The 19,503-nt window shown below is 37.9% G+C and overlaps 2 protein-coding genes across 2 annotated transcripts; one reads left to right on the top strand and one right to left on the bottom strand.

Annotated features, from left to right (window-relative positions):
• Positions 1-14,311: 14,311 nt before the first annotated feature.
• Positions 14,312-16,699, bottom strand: LOC114359184 (uncharacterized). The gene has a single exon (XM_028313468.1). It carries the CDS (start codon positions 16,697-16,699, stop codon positions 14,609-14,611), a length of 2,091 nt encoding a protein of 696 aa, XP_028169269.1. The 3' UTR covers positions 14,312-14,608.
• A 2,164-nt stretch (positions 16,700-18,863) lies between these two features.
• LOC114359183 (uncharacterized) lies at positions 18,864-19,193 on the top strand. Its single transcript, XM_028313466.1, has one exon. The coding sequence runs from the start codon at positions 18,879-18,881 to the stop codon at positions 19,191-19,193; it is 315 nt and encodes a 104-aa protein (XP_028169267.1). The 5' UTR covers positions 18,864-18,878.
• Positions 19,194-19,503: the final 310 nt, after the last annotated feature.

The raw sequence follows: 19,503 nt of genomic DNA, 5'->3' as shown, positions 1-19,503 counted from the left end.
ATTTTTATTTATGTAGATAGATTTCGATGCAATGATAGAAATATAGTGAAAAGAGTAAGAAAATGAGTCTATATTAAACGTTACATTGTCTAGGGACATTGAATTTCCGGTTCCGGGGCTCTCTCCGAAACGGTCTTTACTCGTCTACCAAGGTTCTAAAAGTACCTACATTTCAAAAAATCAAAATTTACTTTCAAGTTTACATTCATTCCATTTCGTAACTGCTTCTTGAACTGGTTTCTACCAGGAAAAGATCTCAAAGTCAGTGTCAATAAATCAAAATTTATTTAACTTACTACAAACTACAAAGGCAGTAATTTGAGAATATTGAGATAGTTGCACGCATTGACCCTTCCTGGATGAAATACTTCAATACTAACGATAAAATATTACAACTGTATCGAAATACCGGAAACTTCACTAAGTATTGTTAATTCGATTGCATCTTGGAATACCAATGGCTTTATAAAATCCCGGAATAAATCCTTACGTTGAGAGCTATACCAAAGATCTTTAGCGAATATCAATGTGCTGTAACAAAGGTCGTCTAAAGAAATAAATCTTTAACTTTCACATTCATAATTAATTCGCTTGATTTATCTTTGCTTCCAATTAATAAATCCATCGGATACAGTTCAATGACTGATCTTAGTCGGTGGTTACCTTACTTTCCATTTTTTCAGTACCTACAGCTAAGTTATTTTATATATGATATAGGAGGCCGACTTGTAACTCAGTCAACAACGCCTTTCATGTGGTACATACAATGAAAGGATTCATACATTGTCTGTCACCTACCTCGCATCGAGGTTAAAAACTTGTATCTCAATAGTTTCAAGTAGTGCAGGTAATAATTCTATACTTATAATAAATCTGTAGAGAGGTCAATTCTGTACACGAAATATAATTTCAAAATAACTATCAGGGGGTGATTAGTGATCGATACTGATGCCAAAAATGCAATCAGTAAAATTTTTGTCTGTCTGTATGTTCCTTATAGAAACAAAAACTACTCGGGGGATTTTAACAAAACTTGGTACAATTATTCTTCATACTCCTGGGCAGGTTATAGTATACTTAGGAATTCCCACGGGAACGGGAATTATCGGGAAAATCCTTTTGTATGAAAAATCTAAACCGCTTAAGTTAGACGCTTGAAATTTGGCATGCAGGTACCTTAGTAATCGTAAAGATCAAAGGCGCTAAGTCGGTACCTATATCCAATCAACAATAAATGATCCATTGGATTAATATCACTCGCACTGTTATCACAGAATATCTTTTATAACAAACCTACTTTTAGTTATTCTGTAAGTAAGTAATGTATGGTAATTTAATTCGCTCTACATATTCCTGGAAAACTTAATATTTTCTAGTCAGGTCATAAGCTAACTGTACACGCTCAAAATCGACCGTGTGTATGCCCCGCATATTAATTTTATATTGGCGCTGATTTAGAAAATCAGTACTGTTAGGTATGGACATCACTAGGCACCTAGGACAACACTAGATGTCATGGCGGGTTTGGCGCCATTGTGTAAGCGTCCATCTTAGTGAGTCAACTGGAAGGTTATAAGAAATTGTAAATGATTAAATAAACGTTGTGTAACAAGCTGAAGAGTATATTATTCAAGAACATAACATTGGCGACGACGAGAACATCGAGTCCACGACAGAAAAAGCAACATCAAACATGATTGGATCTATTGAGCCCTATAAAACGGACACAGATTTTGTAACATATACAACGTGTCCCAAAATTCAAGGATAAGCCGGCGCCGCAGGGTGGACCTAGTCATGACTGCTTTAGGAAAAATAAGAAAAAAAATCTATCTCAATTATTTTTTAAGTTACACAATAAATTATGAAATTCGTCGAAAATTGACACCCCTTATGATATTTTACATGACCACGACTACAATTTTTAAAATACTTCAGTTTTTTTGTTTGTATCGGCAACTTAAGTAGTGCTGCTNACGAAGATTTGGCTTAAACTTCCCATGCCATCCAGGCGGATTAAGGATAGGCCTTATGTTTGCATATTAACCTCTCCTATGCTTTGTCTCAGATCTGTGCAACCTCTGTCAACTGCTATGTCTCAGATCTAAGACAAGACTACTTTGTCATTTGAAACATCATTTGAAAACCGTAGCAGTTGGCGGGTGCAGTTTAGCGCGGCTCAATAGCACGCCAAAGGTTAAACCGACGTCAACATAATCGCCCACCAAGGACAAAATATGCAATTTGTCCTTCCTTAACTAACAAACAAACATAACATTTACCCGATAATTGCTAACTTAAAACCCAAACTATTCAACTACCTTAGAGTACTTATACTATCTTATACCTATTTACATATCAGTCTCTATTGGAAGCAGACACAACTTAGATATTGGGCGCTTAATTGTCCCATTTTTTGTTTTAAGCGTTATTGCCCTAACTAAATTGTCCTGTCACGGATGGACAGCATAAACTCTACCATATAGCTAGCGGCAGGGAGGTAATCCGTCCTCCTTCACCAACCCGACATCGTCCACCTGTGGTTGAGGCTGCTGTGATGACCACCTGTACCGATTATAAACTTTGCTAAGTACTCACGAGACCATACCTTCCAAAATCTTGCAGCATTTTCTGAGTGTACTGCCACCGCCTTAAAGAATCTTCACTGCGGTCCCAGGTAAGTCCAACTATCTTCATTGTTTCATCTGACTTAATCTTCAATCCCTCTTGAACGTCTTTCATCCCTGTTTCTCTTTTCATCTCTTCTATTAATTCGTCACAGTTACTCGTCCATTTCATTAACTCGAATCCTCCTTTTTCTAGCAATTCATTCATTTCTTTAAATATTTGGAATCCTTCTTCTTTAGTTTGACATCCCGTCAATAGGTCCTCCATGTAAAAATCTCTTAAGACTCTCTCCGCTGCCATAGGATAACTCCCACCCTCATCAATAGCCACTTGTTGCAATGTCTTGACAGCCAAGTATGGCGCAGATGCAGTTCCAAACGTCACTCTTAGCATTCTATAGTGATTTATCTCAGTTTCAGGGTCATCTCTCCAGAGTACCCGTTGATAATCCACATCTGATTCCGAGATCTTCACTTGCCGATACATTTTGGCTATGTCAGACGTGAGACAGATTGGGTACGTACGCCATCGCATCACCAAGTGCCGCAGGTCCGNAAATGCACAAAAACTTAAAAATCTTGAAAACGGTGATATTTTTACGGGGGTCAAAATTGGACGTTAGGGAGACCATGGCGAGGCCTATCGATGGTTACAGGGTTATCCATTGTTTTTGGGACACCCTGTATTAACAGTTAATCAAGTACATTATTCAAGTTACTGCTTGGTCCAGTAAATAATTGATCGCGAGAGGCGCCGGTCCCTCTTGCTGTCAAGAAAAAAATCCCTGCCTTCGTCTGACAGATAACCCACACTATTGGACTATTCTTTAAGTGAATCACTCACACAGAAATTGGCAAATATGTCTCGGAATGCAAATGGGAACCACAACCTCTGGAAGGCAACAAAATACCTCCCTCAAAGTGTTCTCCGCTTATTAGGTCCGGTTACCGGACTACATGAGTGCGAACTGACAAGAAAAATTACAGACCTTTGCTACATGACAAGCCGGTTTATTTAAACCCATTAACACGGATAATCCAAAAAATCTACAATTCAATCAAAAAAATAAGATCAAGCATTGGACTTGATCCGAGACTTGCAGCTATGCCTGCCTTTGATTCCTACTGATGATGATGATTCATCCGACCGATTTCGGTCATGGTGACTATTGGGGACCACTTCGACTTAGCTGTTTTATGCGGCGCTGGTGCGCCCGAAGATGGCTTACATAGCCGATCTTCGCGGTACCTAAACTCCTCGCATATTGAGAGTAATTACCCGCCGCCAACATAATTATAGAGAATGGCTGCAGATGGACGGCATTTAATATTACATCATCGCGTTTTGCGTTGAGTTCAGTTGTGCGCTGCTCGTTGAATTCGCGGACTCACCTCTACACAACACAATCTCCCGCCATTCTAGGTGCTGTGCTGCCAAACCTTCCCATTGTGATTTGAGAGGGCTCATTTTGCATCTTTTCGTATGCTGCTTCTGGACATCTTTGTGCTTGACTATCTGAGGAGTTGACCGCCATATTTCCGCTTACCCTCCTCAAGTTCAAAGTAGAAGATTGATTCCTACTACGCTAATAATTGCGGACGAAAGACGCAGGAGGACAAAGTGACTGACATAGTCGACAGAATCGCTTAAATCAAGTGGCAGTGGGTGGGGCCCATATCTCGTAGAGCTGATGGCCGCTGGGGCAGTAAATTTTTTGAGTGGCAACCACGAGCCGGAAGACGTAGCGTGGGCAGGCTTCCCACTAGGTGGACCGACGATTTGGGGAAGGTCGCAGGAAGTGCCTGGATGCGAGCGGCGCAGGACGTCTTTCAGCTGAAAAGAAAGAACTAACGCTAAGAGAGATGGCTAAGCTAAAGAAATAGTCAAAATGGACCCTCTTAAAGCACTTGCATTTGATCTGATCACCATTAAGTCCATGGTCTTGACAATGACCACTCTGAGTGAGAAGAACCTCGCAAGTCGCCTCGCCTCTTAACTTTGGAAATGATCCATAAGGCTGGCAAGTCGCCTAACGAATTCTCTTATCGCTGAATTAATCTGACATTTTTATTGTTAAAATTATGGAAAAGGATCATTCTTGCTCGTTTATTCCCTTGCCTAAGTATGACCCATGTAATATACTATACCCGACCATAAATTTTGGCAAAAACCATACCAACCATAATCAGTACAATGTTTGGAAAAGAAAGAATCTTGTACGTCTCGTGCTTTCGCTGCGGCTTCAGCTGGGTTTATTATAAAGGACTACTCTATGAAATTAAAAAGTACCTTCTAGCACGCTTCTACTACCTGCTGATGGATTCTTATCCCAGTGACAGACAGTTTTAAATCAAACTCGGTGACAAAATCTTCTATTTTTAGCTGCAGAGCTGGAGTACCCCAGGACTCTGTATTTGGTCCGATACTCTATAACATCTACTAGCAAAGTAGCCCAGACACCAGAAAGCTGCGGCATTCCTCAAATGTAACTGTAATCTTAAAGTGACTAGACTGCACAGTCAGCTGCTTGGCTGACCAAGTGGCGCATGTAATTAAGCCCCGAAGTCTCACCATATTATCATTTAAGACGTGAAACTTATCCTCCGGCCAATCTAGACCTCGACAAATTAGGTATATCATTCATTATCATACACCTGCACACTGAATGCCTCATTATTTTGTATTTGTTATTTANTAAGTATTATTGAAATACGCAGCTTTATTAAGCCTACAATTGACTGGTTATTGCATCAACGTTTTCCAAGTGCAATTTATTTTCCATCGTCAATGGGTAGCGGATTTGGCGACAGATTGGTGCAATGGTGTCATGGAGCATCTGGTTTGGTACCCTACAATGGCCAAGTCACACAACATTAAATATAATAATAAAGAAATCGCAGTAAGGAACCATAGACTTGGCACGACTTTGTCTAGATTTCATTACTTTTTAGAGATAAACAGGCAGCTCCATCGAGACTTGGCTAATTTTTTACAGAATGTTTTTGGTGGGATTATTAATACCGTTTGATAGAGCTCATGAAGCACTTTCAGGATCAGTAACTAGTTTTTTGATATCTTGTATAGTTTAGAAATAATCGAGTGAGATCACTTATCGTTTCCACCCTGTATAATATCTACATCTATTTGTACTTCTATTAACTGTTAAGTACGACTACTGATTGTAAAAAGTTGCCAAGACAGTTGACAGAGCATCCTGTCTATCCAGCACACTGGCTAATTGTGTCAACGTTGACAGCGGCGCAAACCGCAGGCAATACTGCCGCGTGTCGCGTGCTGTGTGGGCCGAACACCCTCGTGTCGACACTCCTTTCCTATATTTATCCAGTTTCATCTCAGAACTGAGCTTGACGACGGTAGTGGTTAACACCGAATCGATCACAGTGACTGCAAGGCTAACACTCTGATTGTTGTAAAACATGAGCTCACTTGCATTTTAATTAAATAAATATATCGATGGGTGCCTGGAATAAAGCCGCAATAGCCATAGCAGCAGTTTTCCGATTAAGCGATTTTTGTAATCTGGGGGTCCCTATACACCTTGTGATTTTTTTTCAGAATTTTATCTTTGAAACTGGCTGAGTTATTCCCGGAAATTTGTTTACCAGAATAATCGTGGCATGTTCAATGTTAAAAGTTTTATTTCAAACTTTTACAAGTAACGGCCATTGCGGCTTTGTTCCCCGAAACAAACTATGTGTACCAAGTCACAATAAACATTACCTACTTGTACAATTTCTTTAAACTTTCTTAAGTAATAATACTTCATGGTGTTCTTCTATGCAATAAAAATATGTTGATTGGATTTACATTAAGCAATGCTGTGTACCTACCTGACAACTGCTGGAACACAGTAATGCTGTCAACATTATTGTTATGGCGACAGACTTAGGAAGATAAAGGGGACTTAGGAAGAGAAGAAGGAGGGATATTTGGTTTATGTTCATTAAAGCTTATTTATAATAACAATATGTTTCGGCATTGGAGGTAGGAAGCCATAGTTTCTCTGTAGTTGAAGTTTCCTTCTACCTTGAGCCTGATCACAGTTTCCACCAGGTGTGATAAAGGGCAAAAGCTTCCTTGCTGAGAATAAAAACATGTTCTGTTCAGTTATTGTCTCTAAATCTGTTCTACGTAATGTAAACTTAGAAAATTGCCCATATTAATTCACTTTAAGAAAGTCAAAAACATTTAGCGACTTACCACTTTAGTGGAGCGATTACAAAAATAGTGGCCTATTAAGTACATGTTTTTTTTGTATTATTATGAATGTCCAGAAAACTGCGCAGTTTTTAAAATTATTTTAGACCTATGAAAGTTCTCATTTTTTATTATTTAAACATTTAAGTTGAAATTTTGAGAATGTTCTGCTAAAAGCATTTTTTTTATGTTTCTAGCAAAAATTTTGAATCTTGCATCAAAGATAGGAAGGTGAATATTTTTTTCAAACATTTGCAATTAATAGCGATATTGTCAAAATAAAAAAATCTGAGATAAGTCAACCCGAAATAAAGATAAGTTTTTTTAAAGCCTACTAGGTCATGAAATTGAAAAAAAGTTATATAAATACATATAATGTACACAGCATTCACCAGTACATTTTCCAAGTCGATCATTAAATTCAAGCAAACCGCTATTACTGTATTCGCCATACATCCTTCAGATCAGCGCACAACGCTGCAATGCACTATTGCTGTATGATTACTTTTGCACTTTTTACCGGAATAAAACCACAATGGACTCTTACGGAACCGACTTTCAATGTATGAAGCGGCAATATGTATTTCTACCTTTTTTAAGGTATATTCTAAGCACTATAACCTTATGCACATTATATGTTACTCCAGAAAAAATAACGCATCGTTTGATATACAAACCATTTGGATACGCCTCGTAGTTTAGTTATTATTCAAAAATTTCACTAAATTGTTGAATAATTAATATAAATTCTTAAGTTAATAACTATCTTCGTAAACGTTTTGTTGAAAATGTTGAAATGTCTTCGTAAATGTATGCGATATGTTTTCTTTTTCTGACACTTGTGGCGCTGTGTTCGCAATCTTTTTCCTTCACAATCGAGTACGTAATAAACGTAAAGAAATCTAACTTTATTTTTTATTTACTGAAATACTGCTGAAATACTGCCTAGTTCCAATAGGTTATGGGCCCAGGCATAAAGTGAACGCATATTTCAACAAAAATATCAAGTTAAGAGCAAGATTCTTCAAGATTATATTTGATACAAAAATGGAAGTGTCAAATGCCATGAAGATTGAAAAGTTCGACGGCAGAAATTTCCAACAGTGGAAATTCCAAATAAAGTGTGCACTAAGAGCGAAGGGAATTAATATAGAAAAGGCGAGGCCTATAGAAAGCAGCTCACAAGTGCAGTGGGACAAAGATGATGGCATGGCCATGTTCATCCTAACCTCATCGATGGATTTGAGACAAATCTCCCTCATAGAAAACTGTGAGACTGCCAAAGAAATAATGGTAAAATTTTAGAGGCAATATATGAACAAAAGTCAGAATTCAACAAGATGGTGATTCATGAAAAGTTTTACCAATATGCGTATAATAATAGTGATACTATGGCACAGCATGTGTCTAAGGTGGAAGGCTTGGCAAAGCAGCTACGGGAAACTGGTGAGAAGATCAGTGACACAGCTATAATGACAAAGATTTTAAGCACATTACCAACAACATACCGTTCGCTGAGACCAGCATGGTTGTCACTCGATGAAAATTGCCAAACAATTCAAAACCTCACTTCTCGTTTGATAGATGAAGAAGCCAGCCTTGCCAACGATGCTAGTAATAGTGAGACTGCATTGGTAACATCAAAAGGAAATTCCAAATCAAGTTATGGAAATAATCAGAAAACTTTGAATGATCAGAAAAATTCAAAGCATAGATTTGTTTGCTACAATTGTAATAAAAGAGGCCATTTTGCTAGAGACTGCAGATTGCCAAAGAAGAAGTACAATGATAAGAAACCTAACAATATGCTGGCGTTCAGCGCAGAAGGATACTCATCGGAACATAATGATGAGGAATGGATATTGGATAGTGGAGCTTCTATGCACATGACCTTTCGACACGACTACTTCTGTGAGTTGAACGAGTCTCAATGCAACGATTCTGTTAAACTGGGTAACAAACAGAGCATCAAAGTACATGGTGAAGGAACTGTACTGATAGATAAACAAGTTAATGGCGAATGGGAGAGATGTAAACTTGAGCATGTGCTATATGTACCTGAGTTACGAAGAAATCTATTTTCTGAAGGCGCTGCCACTAGAAGAGGATACACTATATTAAAGAATAATGAAAAAGCAATGATAATGAAAAATAATGTTGTTGTAATGAGTGCACAACTAACAGAGAACAATTTATATGAACTGGATGTCAAAACAATCAAACAAGAAATTTGCAATATTGTCCAAACTGACATAAAAGTTTGGCATGAAAGATTAGGACATTTGAATGTGAAGGAGCTTCAAAACATGTGCAAGAGTGGAGTGATTCCTGTTAAATTGAGTGGAAATCAGAATTTTGTTTGTGAAGCGTGCCAATATGGGAAGCAAGCTAGACGCCCCTTTATGAAATCTACCCGAGGTCCAACGCATCCTGGTGAGATTGTGTACAGCGATGTGTGCGGTCCTATAGAAGAACCTTCTGTGTCGGGTATGAAGTATTTTGTTTTGTTCAAAGACGGAGCTACAAGTTATTGCCACGTTTACTTCATGAAACATAAGAGTGAAGTATTCCAATGTTTTCAGAAGTACTATGCTATTGTGAAGAACAAATTTCAACGTGATTTGCACATACTACATACAGACAATGGTTGTGAATATGTGAACCAAGAATTTACATCATTTTTGGAGAGTAAGGGAATAACACATGAACGTACTGCCCCCTATACCCCACAACAGAATGGGAGAGCAGAGAGAGAGATGCGTTCTATCATGGAAACTGCAAGAACAATGTTATATGCGAAGGACATTCCCTTGAACATGTGGGCAGAAGCTGTCAATTGTGCAATATACTTGTTAAATAGAAATACATCAAGCCAGACCGGAGATGTTACACCATTTGAACTATGGCATGGAGTGAAGCCAAACTTGCAGCATATCAGAATATTTGGATCCATTGGTTATGTACATATACCAAAAGAAAAGCGAAGAAAACTTGCCAAGAAAAGTGTGAAGATGTTGTTAGTTGGATATGACCAAGATAACTACAGGATGTACGATCAAAATACCAGGAAGGTGACAGTGTCGCGGGATGTGAAGTTTGATGAATCTAGTACACTGGAAGAAAAACAGAGTTTTGTAGAAATGAGAGTTGAACAAGAAGAAAAAGAACAATCCACAATGTCTACCCCACTGATTGAGCTCCAACATCAACACCAAGAACCTGAAGAAGAAATCTCTTCAGATGACAGTATGAAAAGTTTGGAAGATAATGATGAGAATTATATCCCTCCAAGACGTGTTCATTTGATACAGGAAGAAGAGAGAAATATCACATTACGTCCTCGTCGAGATATAAGATTTGAGGCTAATTTCACAGAGTTGGAAATACCGAACACTTATGAAGAAGCGGTAAATAGTCCAAATTCTCATCTATGGAAGAAAGCTATAGCTGATGAGCTTCAGTCACATGAAGAAAATCAAACTTGGATATTGACTGATCGAACTGAAAAGAAACCTGTTACTTGTAAATGGGTATTCGACGTAAAGAAGAATAAAGATGGAGAAATAGTACGATACAAAGCACGACTGTGTGCACGAGGGTTCACACAAGTCAAGGGCTTGGACTATAATGAGACCTTTTCCCCCACTAGCAGGTACGATTCCACCAGGGTGCTGCTTAGTATTGCTGCGAGAGATGGACTACAGATCGAGCAATTCGATGTGAAGACAGCCTTCTTGTATGGTGAGCTTTCAGAGGAAATATACATGGAGGTGCCAGAGGGATTAGAAACTCAGTCTTCCAAAGTATGTAAGTTAATTAAATCTATATATTTTATGGCCTTAAACAATCTGCGAGATGTTGGAATGAGAAATTTAGTTCTTTTCTGTCTAGTTATGGTTTCAAACCATGTCCATCTGATAACTGTGTATTTGTTGGGTATTTTAAAGATGTCAAAGTAATATTGATTCTTTATGTTGATGATGGATTATTATTGGCCAAAAGTAAAGTTGTTTTGTCTGATGTTTTAAATGATCTAAGACAAAAGTTTGAGATTAAAATTGTAAACTGTAATTCATTTATTGGTATGGTAATAAATAGAGAAAAAGATTATATAAGTATAAACCAAAAACAGTATATTTTAACATTAATAAATAAATTTAATTTGTCAGAGGCTAAACGTAGTAATACTCCTGCTGATGTAAATGTAAATTTATCAAAGCATCCATACATTAATATTGTTGTTAGTTTTAAGTACCTACTACATCGTAAAACTGTCTCCTGGCCTCCACGACACAGGCTTGCCTAGTGTGGAGTCCAACGTTATTATGTGAAAATATGTAATGATATATTGGTAATAAACGATTTTTTTTTTAATTTTTTTTTTATTAATTTCCCATACAGAGAAGCAGTGGGAGCATTGCTATTCTTGTCATCTGTGTCTAGACCTGACATAGCATATGCTGTGAATGTTGTGAGCAGGTATGTCAATGACCCAAGTCCTTCACATGTTACCGCTGTGAAAAGAATCATACGTTATTTAATTTATTCTAAAGATTATTATATCCAATTAATTTAACATTACCATTATAAACAATAGACATATTGTTTATAATGGTAATGTTAAATTAATTGGCTACTCAGACTCTGACTATGCAGGTGATTTGGACACTAGAAAATCTACCACAGGTTATATATTTTTGATGAATGGCGGTCCTATTACTTGGTCTAGCCGTAAGCAAAATACTGTGGCATTGTCCACAACTGAGTCTGAGTACATGGCTGCTAGTGAAGCTACTAAAGAAATCTTGTGGCTTAAACAATTTTTATTTGATGTTGGGGAGCCACAAGGTTCCGTTACTTTAAATGTCGATAATCAAAGTACAATTAAATTGATCAACAACCCTGTATTTCACAGACGAAGTAAGCACATAGATATAAAATACAATTTTATTCGAGATAATGTTGCAAGAAAAATTGTTAATATTCAATATGTAGAGAGTTCAAATCAGATAGCAGATTTCTTGACTAAAGCTCTGCCTGTAGGGAAATTCAATTTAATTAGAGATAAAATTATGAGAAAAGTTTGATGTGGCTAATGCTACTAGTATTGTAAATGAAAGAATTATGTAAAAGTTAAGTAAATAATTTAAATTTGAATAGAAGTTAGATAAGACATGAGTTTAGTTAAAAGTAAAATTGTTATGTGTAACTTATGAATTTAAGGGGGAGTGTTGAATAATTAATATAAATTCTTAAGTTAATAACTATCTTCGTAAACGTTTTGTTGAAAATGTTGAAATGTCTTCGTAAATGTATGCGATATGTTTTCTTTTTCTGACACCTGCGAGTACGTAATAAACGTAAAGAAATCTAACTTTATTTTTTATTTACTGAAATACTGCTGAAATACTGCCTAGTTCCAATATAAATCTCTTCTCCTGTAAAATTGTGTTTTGTCGATTGCGGCTTTATTCCAGGCACCCATCGATATAATGTGGTTAATTCAAACTTATTAATTTATTTGGATACAGTTTGACCAGTATTCCAAAACAGTATTAATTTGGATTCTAAGCAACACTGTTGCGAGGAAAACGTTTGGTTTCTATTTAATAGCACCTTTTAATAGCAATCTTTTGATTATTGAAACCTGACCTATAAATTATAATATTATTTAAATAATNAGTTAATGGTAGGGCGGCACTATTGGTGGTGCAAAAGGGATTAAAAAATACCCTTTGCACCACCAGTGGTGCAGGCCGGTGGTGCAAAGGGTACAAAAGGGGCTGCCTACAGCATATATTAGTATTACCAAGTTCTTATATCTAGGCACGTCGTTAACTTGCTAGTCACTACATGTAAAACATTTTTCAGGTTTTTTCGTTGTTTTGGGTATCATAAACATACTCAGTGAGTGTTTAGTAAGTGTGTATTGGTCTAGACGTTTTCTATGTGTATGTTTTTATAAAAGTATGTAAGTATGTTTATAGGTATCCGTTGCCTATTTAACACACTCTTGTTGTACCGTTAATCTTTTTCCTCAATAAAAAATGGACACCTGTAGGTACAATTTGGGACATGGACGAAACCTTGATGACTTGGTAACACATCACAGGAATTTTGTTTTCAAAGGGGTCACTTAAAAATTAGGGATTGATGGTGAAAACTGGCATAAGAGTCATTGTTGCATGTTAGGTAGCCAGCAATAGGTGTTATTTGGAACCAACAGTATAGATTGATGTACTGTACTTTAAGACATAAAGTAATTTCTGTGTTTGTGTATACTTTCTTAGGATATGAGAAATATTTGCTAAAGGCTTATGTTGGCTTCCAAACACTCGTTATTGTGACGAATTTCTATACAAGTTGAACAAAGAAACAAAATTACTATTTCTTGTAGCCGATGATCGCTCTGACATAGACAATATGGCCTCTAGAAGAGCTGGATCTAACGATATAACTTCTCTTGTTATAATCAAGGTTATATTTAGTAGGTTACTCGTTTTTCTTTGTCTTCGACGAAACATTGTTTATTGTGTGAGCAATAAGTATTATTATTTTCTTGGTAGGTATGTTACCAGTTGTTGTAAAAGTATCAAATAGAAAATAGAACAGATAGAACGTAGGTTCTGTAAGAATAAAAGTTTAATTTGTTATAGTATTAAAAGATTTTGGAAACTATCTATTTCTATTTTTTTAGGAATTTAAATCTTTCTTATTGTATTACCTTGTCTCGGTGAACAAATGATCTTTTAATCTTTTTCTTTTTTAATAAGTTTTTAACTGTGTTTAACCCTCCCGTAGTGAGAGGGTGGAATTCCCTCACCCTGAGCACTCCTAGCCGTTATCACTCCTATCACTCACTCCTACACTGACTAGGGGTACTACTAACTAGTGAATCAAATCAAACACCGTCTTGAGGTCAACTGAATTCAATTTTATTTTGTCCTCGGTTATATATAAAGGGCGGGCAAAAAATCTGGACACCGCGCGCTAATATTTTGCCTTAATCTAAGAGGTGCCATCTATTGGCCAAACTACGTGAACTACCTGTCATCTAGCACGCGGTGACATCTATCGGTAAACTACCAAACCTTAAACCGACGTCAACATAATCGCCCACCAAGGACAAATATGCAATTTGTCCTTCCTTATCTAACAAAACAAACAATGTAACTACCCGATAACTGCTAACTTAAAATTCAAACTATTCAACTACCTTAGAGTATTTATCTTATACCTATTTACACATCAGTCTATATTGGAAGCAGACACAACTTAGATATTGGGCGCTTAATTGTCCCATTTTTTGTTTTAAGCGTTATTACCCTAACTAAATTGTCCTGTCCCGGATGGACAGCATAAACTCTACCATACAGCCAACGACAGGGCGGTAATCCTCCTTCACCAACACGACATCGCCCACCTGTGGCTGAGGCTGCTGTGATGACCACCTGTACCGATTATAAAACTTTGTTAAGTACTCATGAGACCATACCTTCCAAAACTCTTGCAGCATTTTCTGAATATACTGCGACCGCCTTAAAGAACTAACATTATTAGACTCATAATTTTTATCAGGAGCCGTTACAATAGGCTCTCCCACAAGGAAATGACCAGGAGTCAAAACAGAAACACCTTCAGCATCGCTTAAAACAACTGACAGCGGTCTTGAATAAAGACAGGCTTCTACTTGACCGTTGAACCATTTGCTATTTCCTACTTCTCTTTTCATCTCTTCTATTAATTCGTCGCAGTTACTCGTTCATTTCATTAACTCGAATCCTCCTTTTTCTAGCAATTCATTCATTTCTTTAAATATCTGGAATCCTTCTTCTTTAGTTTGACATCCCGTCAATAGGTCATCCATGTAAAAATCTCTAAATACTCTCTCCGCTGCCATAGGATAACTCCCACCCTCATCAATAGCCACTTGTTGCAATGTCTTGACAGCCAAGTATGGCGCAGATGCAGTTCCAAACGTCACTCTTAACATTCTATAGTGCTTTATCTTAGTTTCAGGGTTATCTCTCCAGAGAATCCTTTGAAAATCCACATCTGATTCCGAGATCTTCATTTGCCGATACATTTTGGCTATGTCAGACGTGAGACAAACGGGGTACGTACGCCATCGCCTCACCAAGTGCCGTAGCTCTGACTGTAAGGTAGGTCCCACTAGAAGGTTATCATTTAGAGACATATTATTCTTACCCTTACAGGAGGCATCGTACACTACCCGTACCTTCGTCGTTTCCCTGTCTTCTCGTATGACTGCGTGATGGGGTAAGTATATCGCCAATGGATTGTCAACTTGATCATCAGGTACAAGTTCCATGTGATTCAGATCTATGTATTCTTGCATCACTTCAGAGTACTTCTCTCTCAAGGCTTCATTCTTCATGAATTTCCGTTCCAACGAAAGAAATCTCCTTTCAGATATCTCCCTGGAGTTGTCTACACAAGGAGGATCATTCTTCAAGGGAAGTCGAACTACATATCTCCCTTCCTCGTCTCTTGAAGTTGTCTTTGTGAATATCTCCTCACATCTTTTTTCTTCCTCTGTAAACATTTTCTCTCTTTTTATTTCAGGTTCCGCTTCCAGTTCCCAGAACTTCTTAAGGAGATCATTTTCATCGATCAGTGAATGCATTACTACTATACTCTTTGGCTTCTGCTGTGAATCCATAACCGTGCCCGAAATGATCCAGCCTAAAGCTGTAGATTGTGCAATCACTCCACCCTGGATACTCTTCCTTAATCCTTCTTGCAGAATCTGCCCGTACACATCTGCACCTAACAAAAGATCCACTTTGTTGGGCGTGTGGTACTCAGGATCAGCCAAGGTAATTCCCGTTAAATCCAAACCTTCCAGGTCACTAACCTTTTTCGCTGGAAGACAAGCTGTGATCTTTCTTAACACGTACGCCTTGACCTTGAACTTGATTTTAGGATTGACCCGAGACTGCAAGTTGATGTTAACCGTCGAGTTGATGATGACCTTCTTATCTCCTCCCAGACCCGATACAACGTTTTTCGTCTTTGTCTTCTTTAAACCCAAACCTTGTATCGTCGCTTCGGTCACAAATGACGCCTGCGATCCTTGATCGAGCAAAGCGCGTACCGTTCTCCGTGTTCCGTTATTAGCTTCAATATTTACCACAGCTGTAGCTAATAGTACCTGTTTTCCCGTTTTATCCGCCGAAAAACACGAAGTAATATTTCCTTCTGCACCTCCTGCTTCTTCAGTAAGCGTACAACTGACAACTGCTGAAGACCCTTGCTCCTTATCCTCACTAGCCTCTGAAATAAATTTCCCATTAGAATGAAGCAGTGAGTGGTGCTTCCTTTTGCAGATCTGACATCTTGTTTTGATACGACAATACTTAGCTGGGTGACTTCTACCTAAGCAATTGAAACAAATATTATTGTCCTGCACGAAATCTCTACGTCTGTCAACTGTTTCTTTCGCAAAACCCGGGCAAAATGCAAGTGTGTGTGCTTCCTTACATAAAACACAACTATGGTTATTTACATGGAGGGCTTTCAACTTATTTGAATTTTGAGTCACGTTTTTCCTAGGTGTGTTGGATCCAGAAACCAAAAATTCGATTGCGCGGTATCTATTTGTCAAAAACTCCTGAAACATTGAATATGTTGGTAGCTGATCCGCCGAGCTATGACTATTCACGTAAAACTCCCAACTACGTTTGGTTTCTGTGTCCAATTTCTGACTCAAAATATGTACAACAATCACGTCCCAGCTCCCCACGTTGACACCAATGTTCAGTAAAGTGGACATACAATCATTCGTGGTGTCAATCAGTTCTTTCAGTATGGGTGCGGACTCATTAACCATGGTTTTCTGATTGAAAAATCTAATCAACGTTTGTTGGCATATGTACTTCTTATTATTGTATCGCTCCTCCAGTAATTCCCAACATCTGTCATAGTTACATTCTGCGATCGAAATGTGCTTCACAAGCTGTTCCGCTTCGCCTTTGAGATAACTTTTTAAATAATGGAACTTTTGAACCTTTGTTAAGTCATCATTATGATGCACCAATGAAGTAAACAAATCAAAAAATGTTGGCCATTCCGAATATTTGCCTGTAAATACTGGTATTACAATTTTGGGCAAATTAAGATGACTCGGTTTCGAAACAACTTGAGAAGCACCATCTTGGGAACAGCAGGGATTCAAGTGCGAAGTAAATTTCAGTAAACTGGTTTTTAACTTGTTAGGTATGGACATCACTAGGCACCTAGGACAACACTAGATGTCATGGCGGGTTTGGCGCCATTGTGTAAGCGTCCATCTTAGTGAGTCAACTGGAAGGTTATAAGAAATTGTAAATGATCAAATAAACGTTGTGTAACAAGCTGAAGTGTATATTATTCAAGAACATAACATTGGCGACGACGAGAACATCGAGTCCACGACAGAAAAAGCAACATCAAACATGATTGGATCTATTGAGCCCTATAAAACGGACACAGATTTTGTAACTTATATAGACAGAATGGAACAGTATTTCATCGTGAATGAGGTAAAGCCTGAGAAGAAGGTAGCATTGTTCCTGACGTTGATTGGGGCGGAAGGTTATGAAACCCTGAAAAACTTAATTGCACCGAAAAAACCGTGTGATTCAGATTACTCGGCACTTGTCCATATCTTGCAAAGTCATTATGTGACAAAAAAATCAGTGATAGCTGAACGATTTACATTTCATAAATGTACCCAGAAAGACACACAATCTATCAACGAGTTCATATTGGAATTAAAAGTGAAGGCAAGCAACTGTCAATTTGGAGAGTTTTTGAACCAAGCTTTGAGAGATAAGTTCGTTTGTGGTATTAAGAATGAAAATATTACTAAACAACTTTTGATTGAAAATGAATCTTTAACCTTCGAAAAAGCTATTCAAATAGCTACCAATTATGAGAATGCGGAACAAGGAGTGAGCAATATGCAGCCAAACTCCTCCACCATGCTAGGCAGAGTGAGCAGCAGATTGGAATGCACACGTTGTGGGGGTTCTCATAAAGCAGACGCATGTTTCAGAAAATCATTAACCTGCTATATTTGTAAGAAAATTGGGCATATTGCTATCAAATGCCGGTTCAACAAGGGAATGACAATGAAGCCTAAGTACTTCAGAAACAAGGTAAACAATATGGAGCAGAACGATGAGAAGTCACCTACCAGTGAAGATGAAAAGGACGCAATACTGGGGAGCATCATGTACGTGGAGGAGGATCCAGCTTATGTAGAATTGTGACTAGGCTCGGAGGTCATGAAAATGCAGATTGACACAGGAGCATGCAAAACAGTGATTCATCAAAGTGATTTCAAAAAGTATTTTAAGTCATATAAATTAAGTGATTGCATGTCTAAGTTAAGAAATGTATCTGGAGATTATTTGCCGGTAAGTGGGAAGGTACTGATCCAAATGTCTGTTGGAAATGAACAAAAGTGCTTAGAGTTAATTGTAATAAAAAGTGATCAGTATTTTGCACCACTGCTAGGCAGGGATTGGTTGGCTGTAATATATCCAAATTGGAAAAAAAGTTTCGTGAAAAATTGTGACTTAAAAAACATTACAGGGATGGTGCAAAAAGTAGAGGGTGATATATTGACGTTGATAACTAAATACAAGGATATTTTTAGCAAGGATAGGTCTTCTCATATTAATCACATGAAAGCTAAATTGAAGTTAAAAGATGGGGCAGTTCCAATTTTTCACAAAGCTTACTCAATACCCTATGCTTAGATGATCAAACGAACTTACCAAGTGAAGTTCGATCTGAATTATCCTGTTTTCGCCGAAGAGATTTATTTTACCGTGTAGTACCCCTGTACGACAAGCCAATCCGCACACAATATTCAGCGTAGTAGTAGTAAAAAACAAAAGAGCTGGCAACCCCACCCCCACCACGCTGTGGGCTCGGTGTCCGAGCGGTCTCATTATATTTAGAGAAGAGATGACATTGACGTTTACCTCCAGGGAAGAAGTCACTGTCATCACATCGTCGTCATGGCTACACTATCTGACGTGCAACAGCTCCAATCTTCTCTCGAGGCATCGCTACATCAGCGCATGAGCCAGTTCGAGTCGCAGCTCAAGACTTCAGCGGAGCCATCATCGCTTGTTCAGCTGCACGAGGAATTCAAGGCCTTCAAAGAAGTCGTCCACGGTATCTTATTGCTACTACGCAAGCAAATAAGTGAGCTTTCCGGAGTCACAGACACTCTTGAGATGAGGCACCGAAGGAAATGCCTGCTGTTTGGAGGCATACCGGAAGACCCCAAGGAGCAGACCTCTGNGGATGGTGCAAAAAGTAGAGGGTGATATATTGACGTTGATAACTAAATACAAGGATATTTTTAGCAAGGATAGGTCTTCTCATATTAATCACATGAAAGCTAAATTGAAGTTAAAAGATGGGGCAGTTCCAATTTTTCACAAAGCTTACTCAATACCCTATGCTATGAAGGAAGAAGTGGAAAAAGAATTGTTGAATTTAGAAAAGGCTGGTATAATCAGTAGAGTACAACATAGTGAGTGGGCAAGCCCAATTGTTTTAGCTAAAAGAAATGATAATAAAATTAGGATCTGTGTGGATTACAAAGTGACAGTTAATAAAATGTTGGATGTTGAA

The sequence above is a fragment of the Ostrinia furnacalis genome, unplaced genomic scaffold (assembly GCF_004193835.3).
Source record: "Ostrinia furnacalis isolate ACB-3 unplaced genomic scaffold, ASM419383v2 OfSCF4245, whole genome shotgun sequence".
In the NCBI taxonomy this organism is placed as follows: Eukaryota; Metazoa; Arthropoda; class Insecta; order Lepidoptera; family Crambidae; genus Ostrinia; species Ostrinia furnacalis.
Note: the sequence above shows the minus strand (reverse complement) of the source record. Positions and strands in the feature narration are given on the sequence as shown.

What these genes read in the sequence shown, in the direction of transcription:
- LOC114359184 (XM_028313468.1), bottom strand. Translation starts at nt 16,699, where the DNA reads ATGGTTAATGAGTCCGCACCCATACTGAAAGAACTGATTGACACCACG.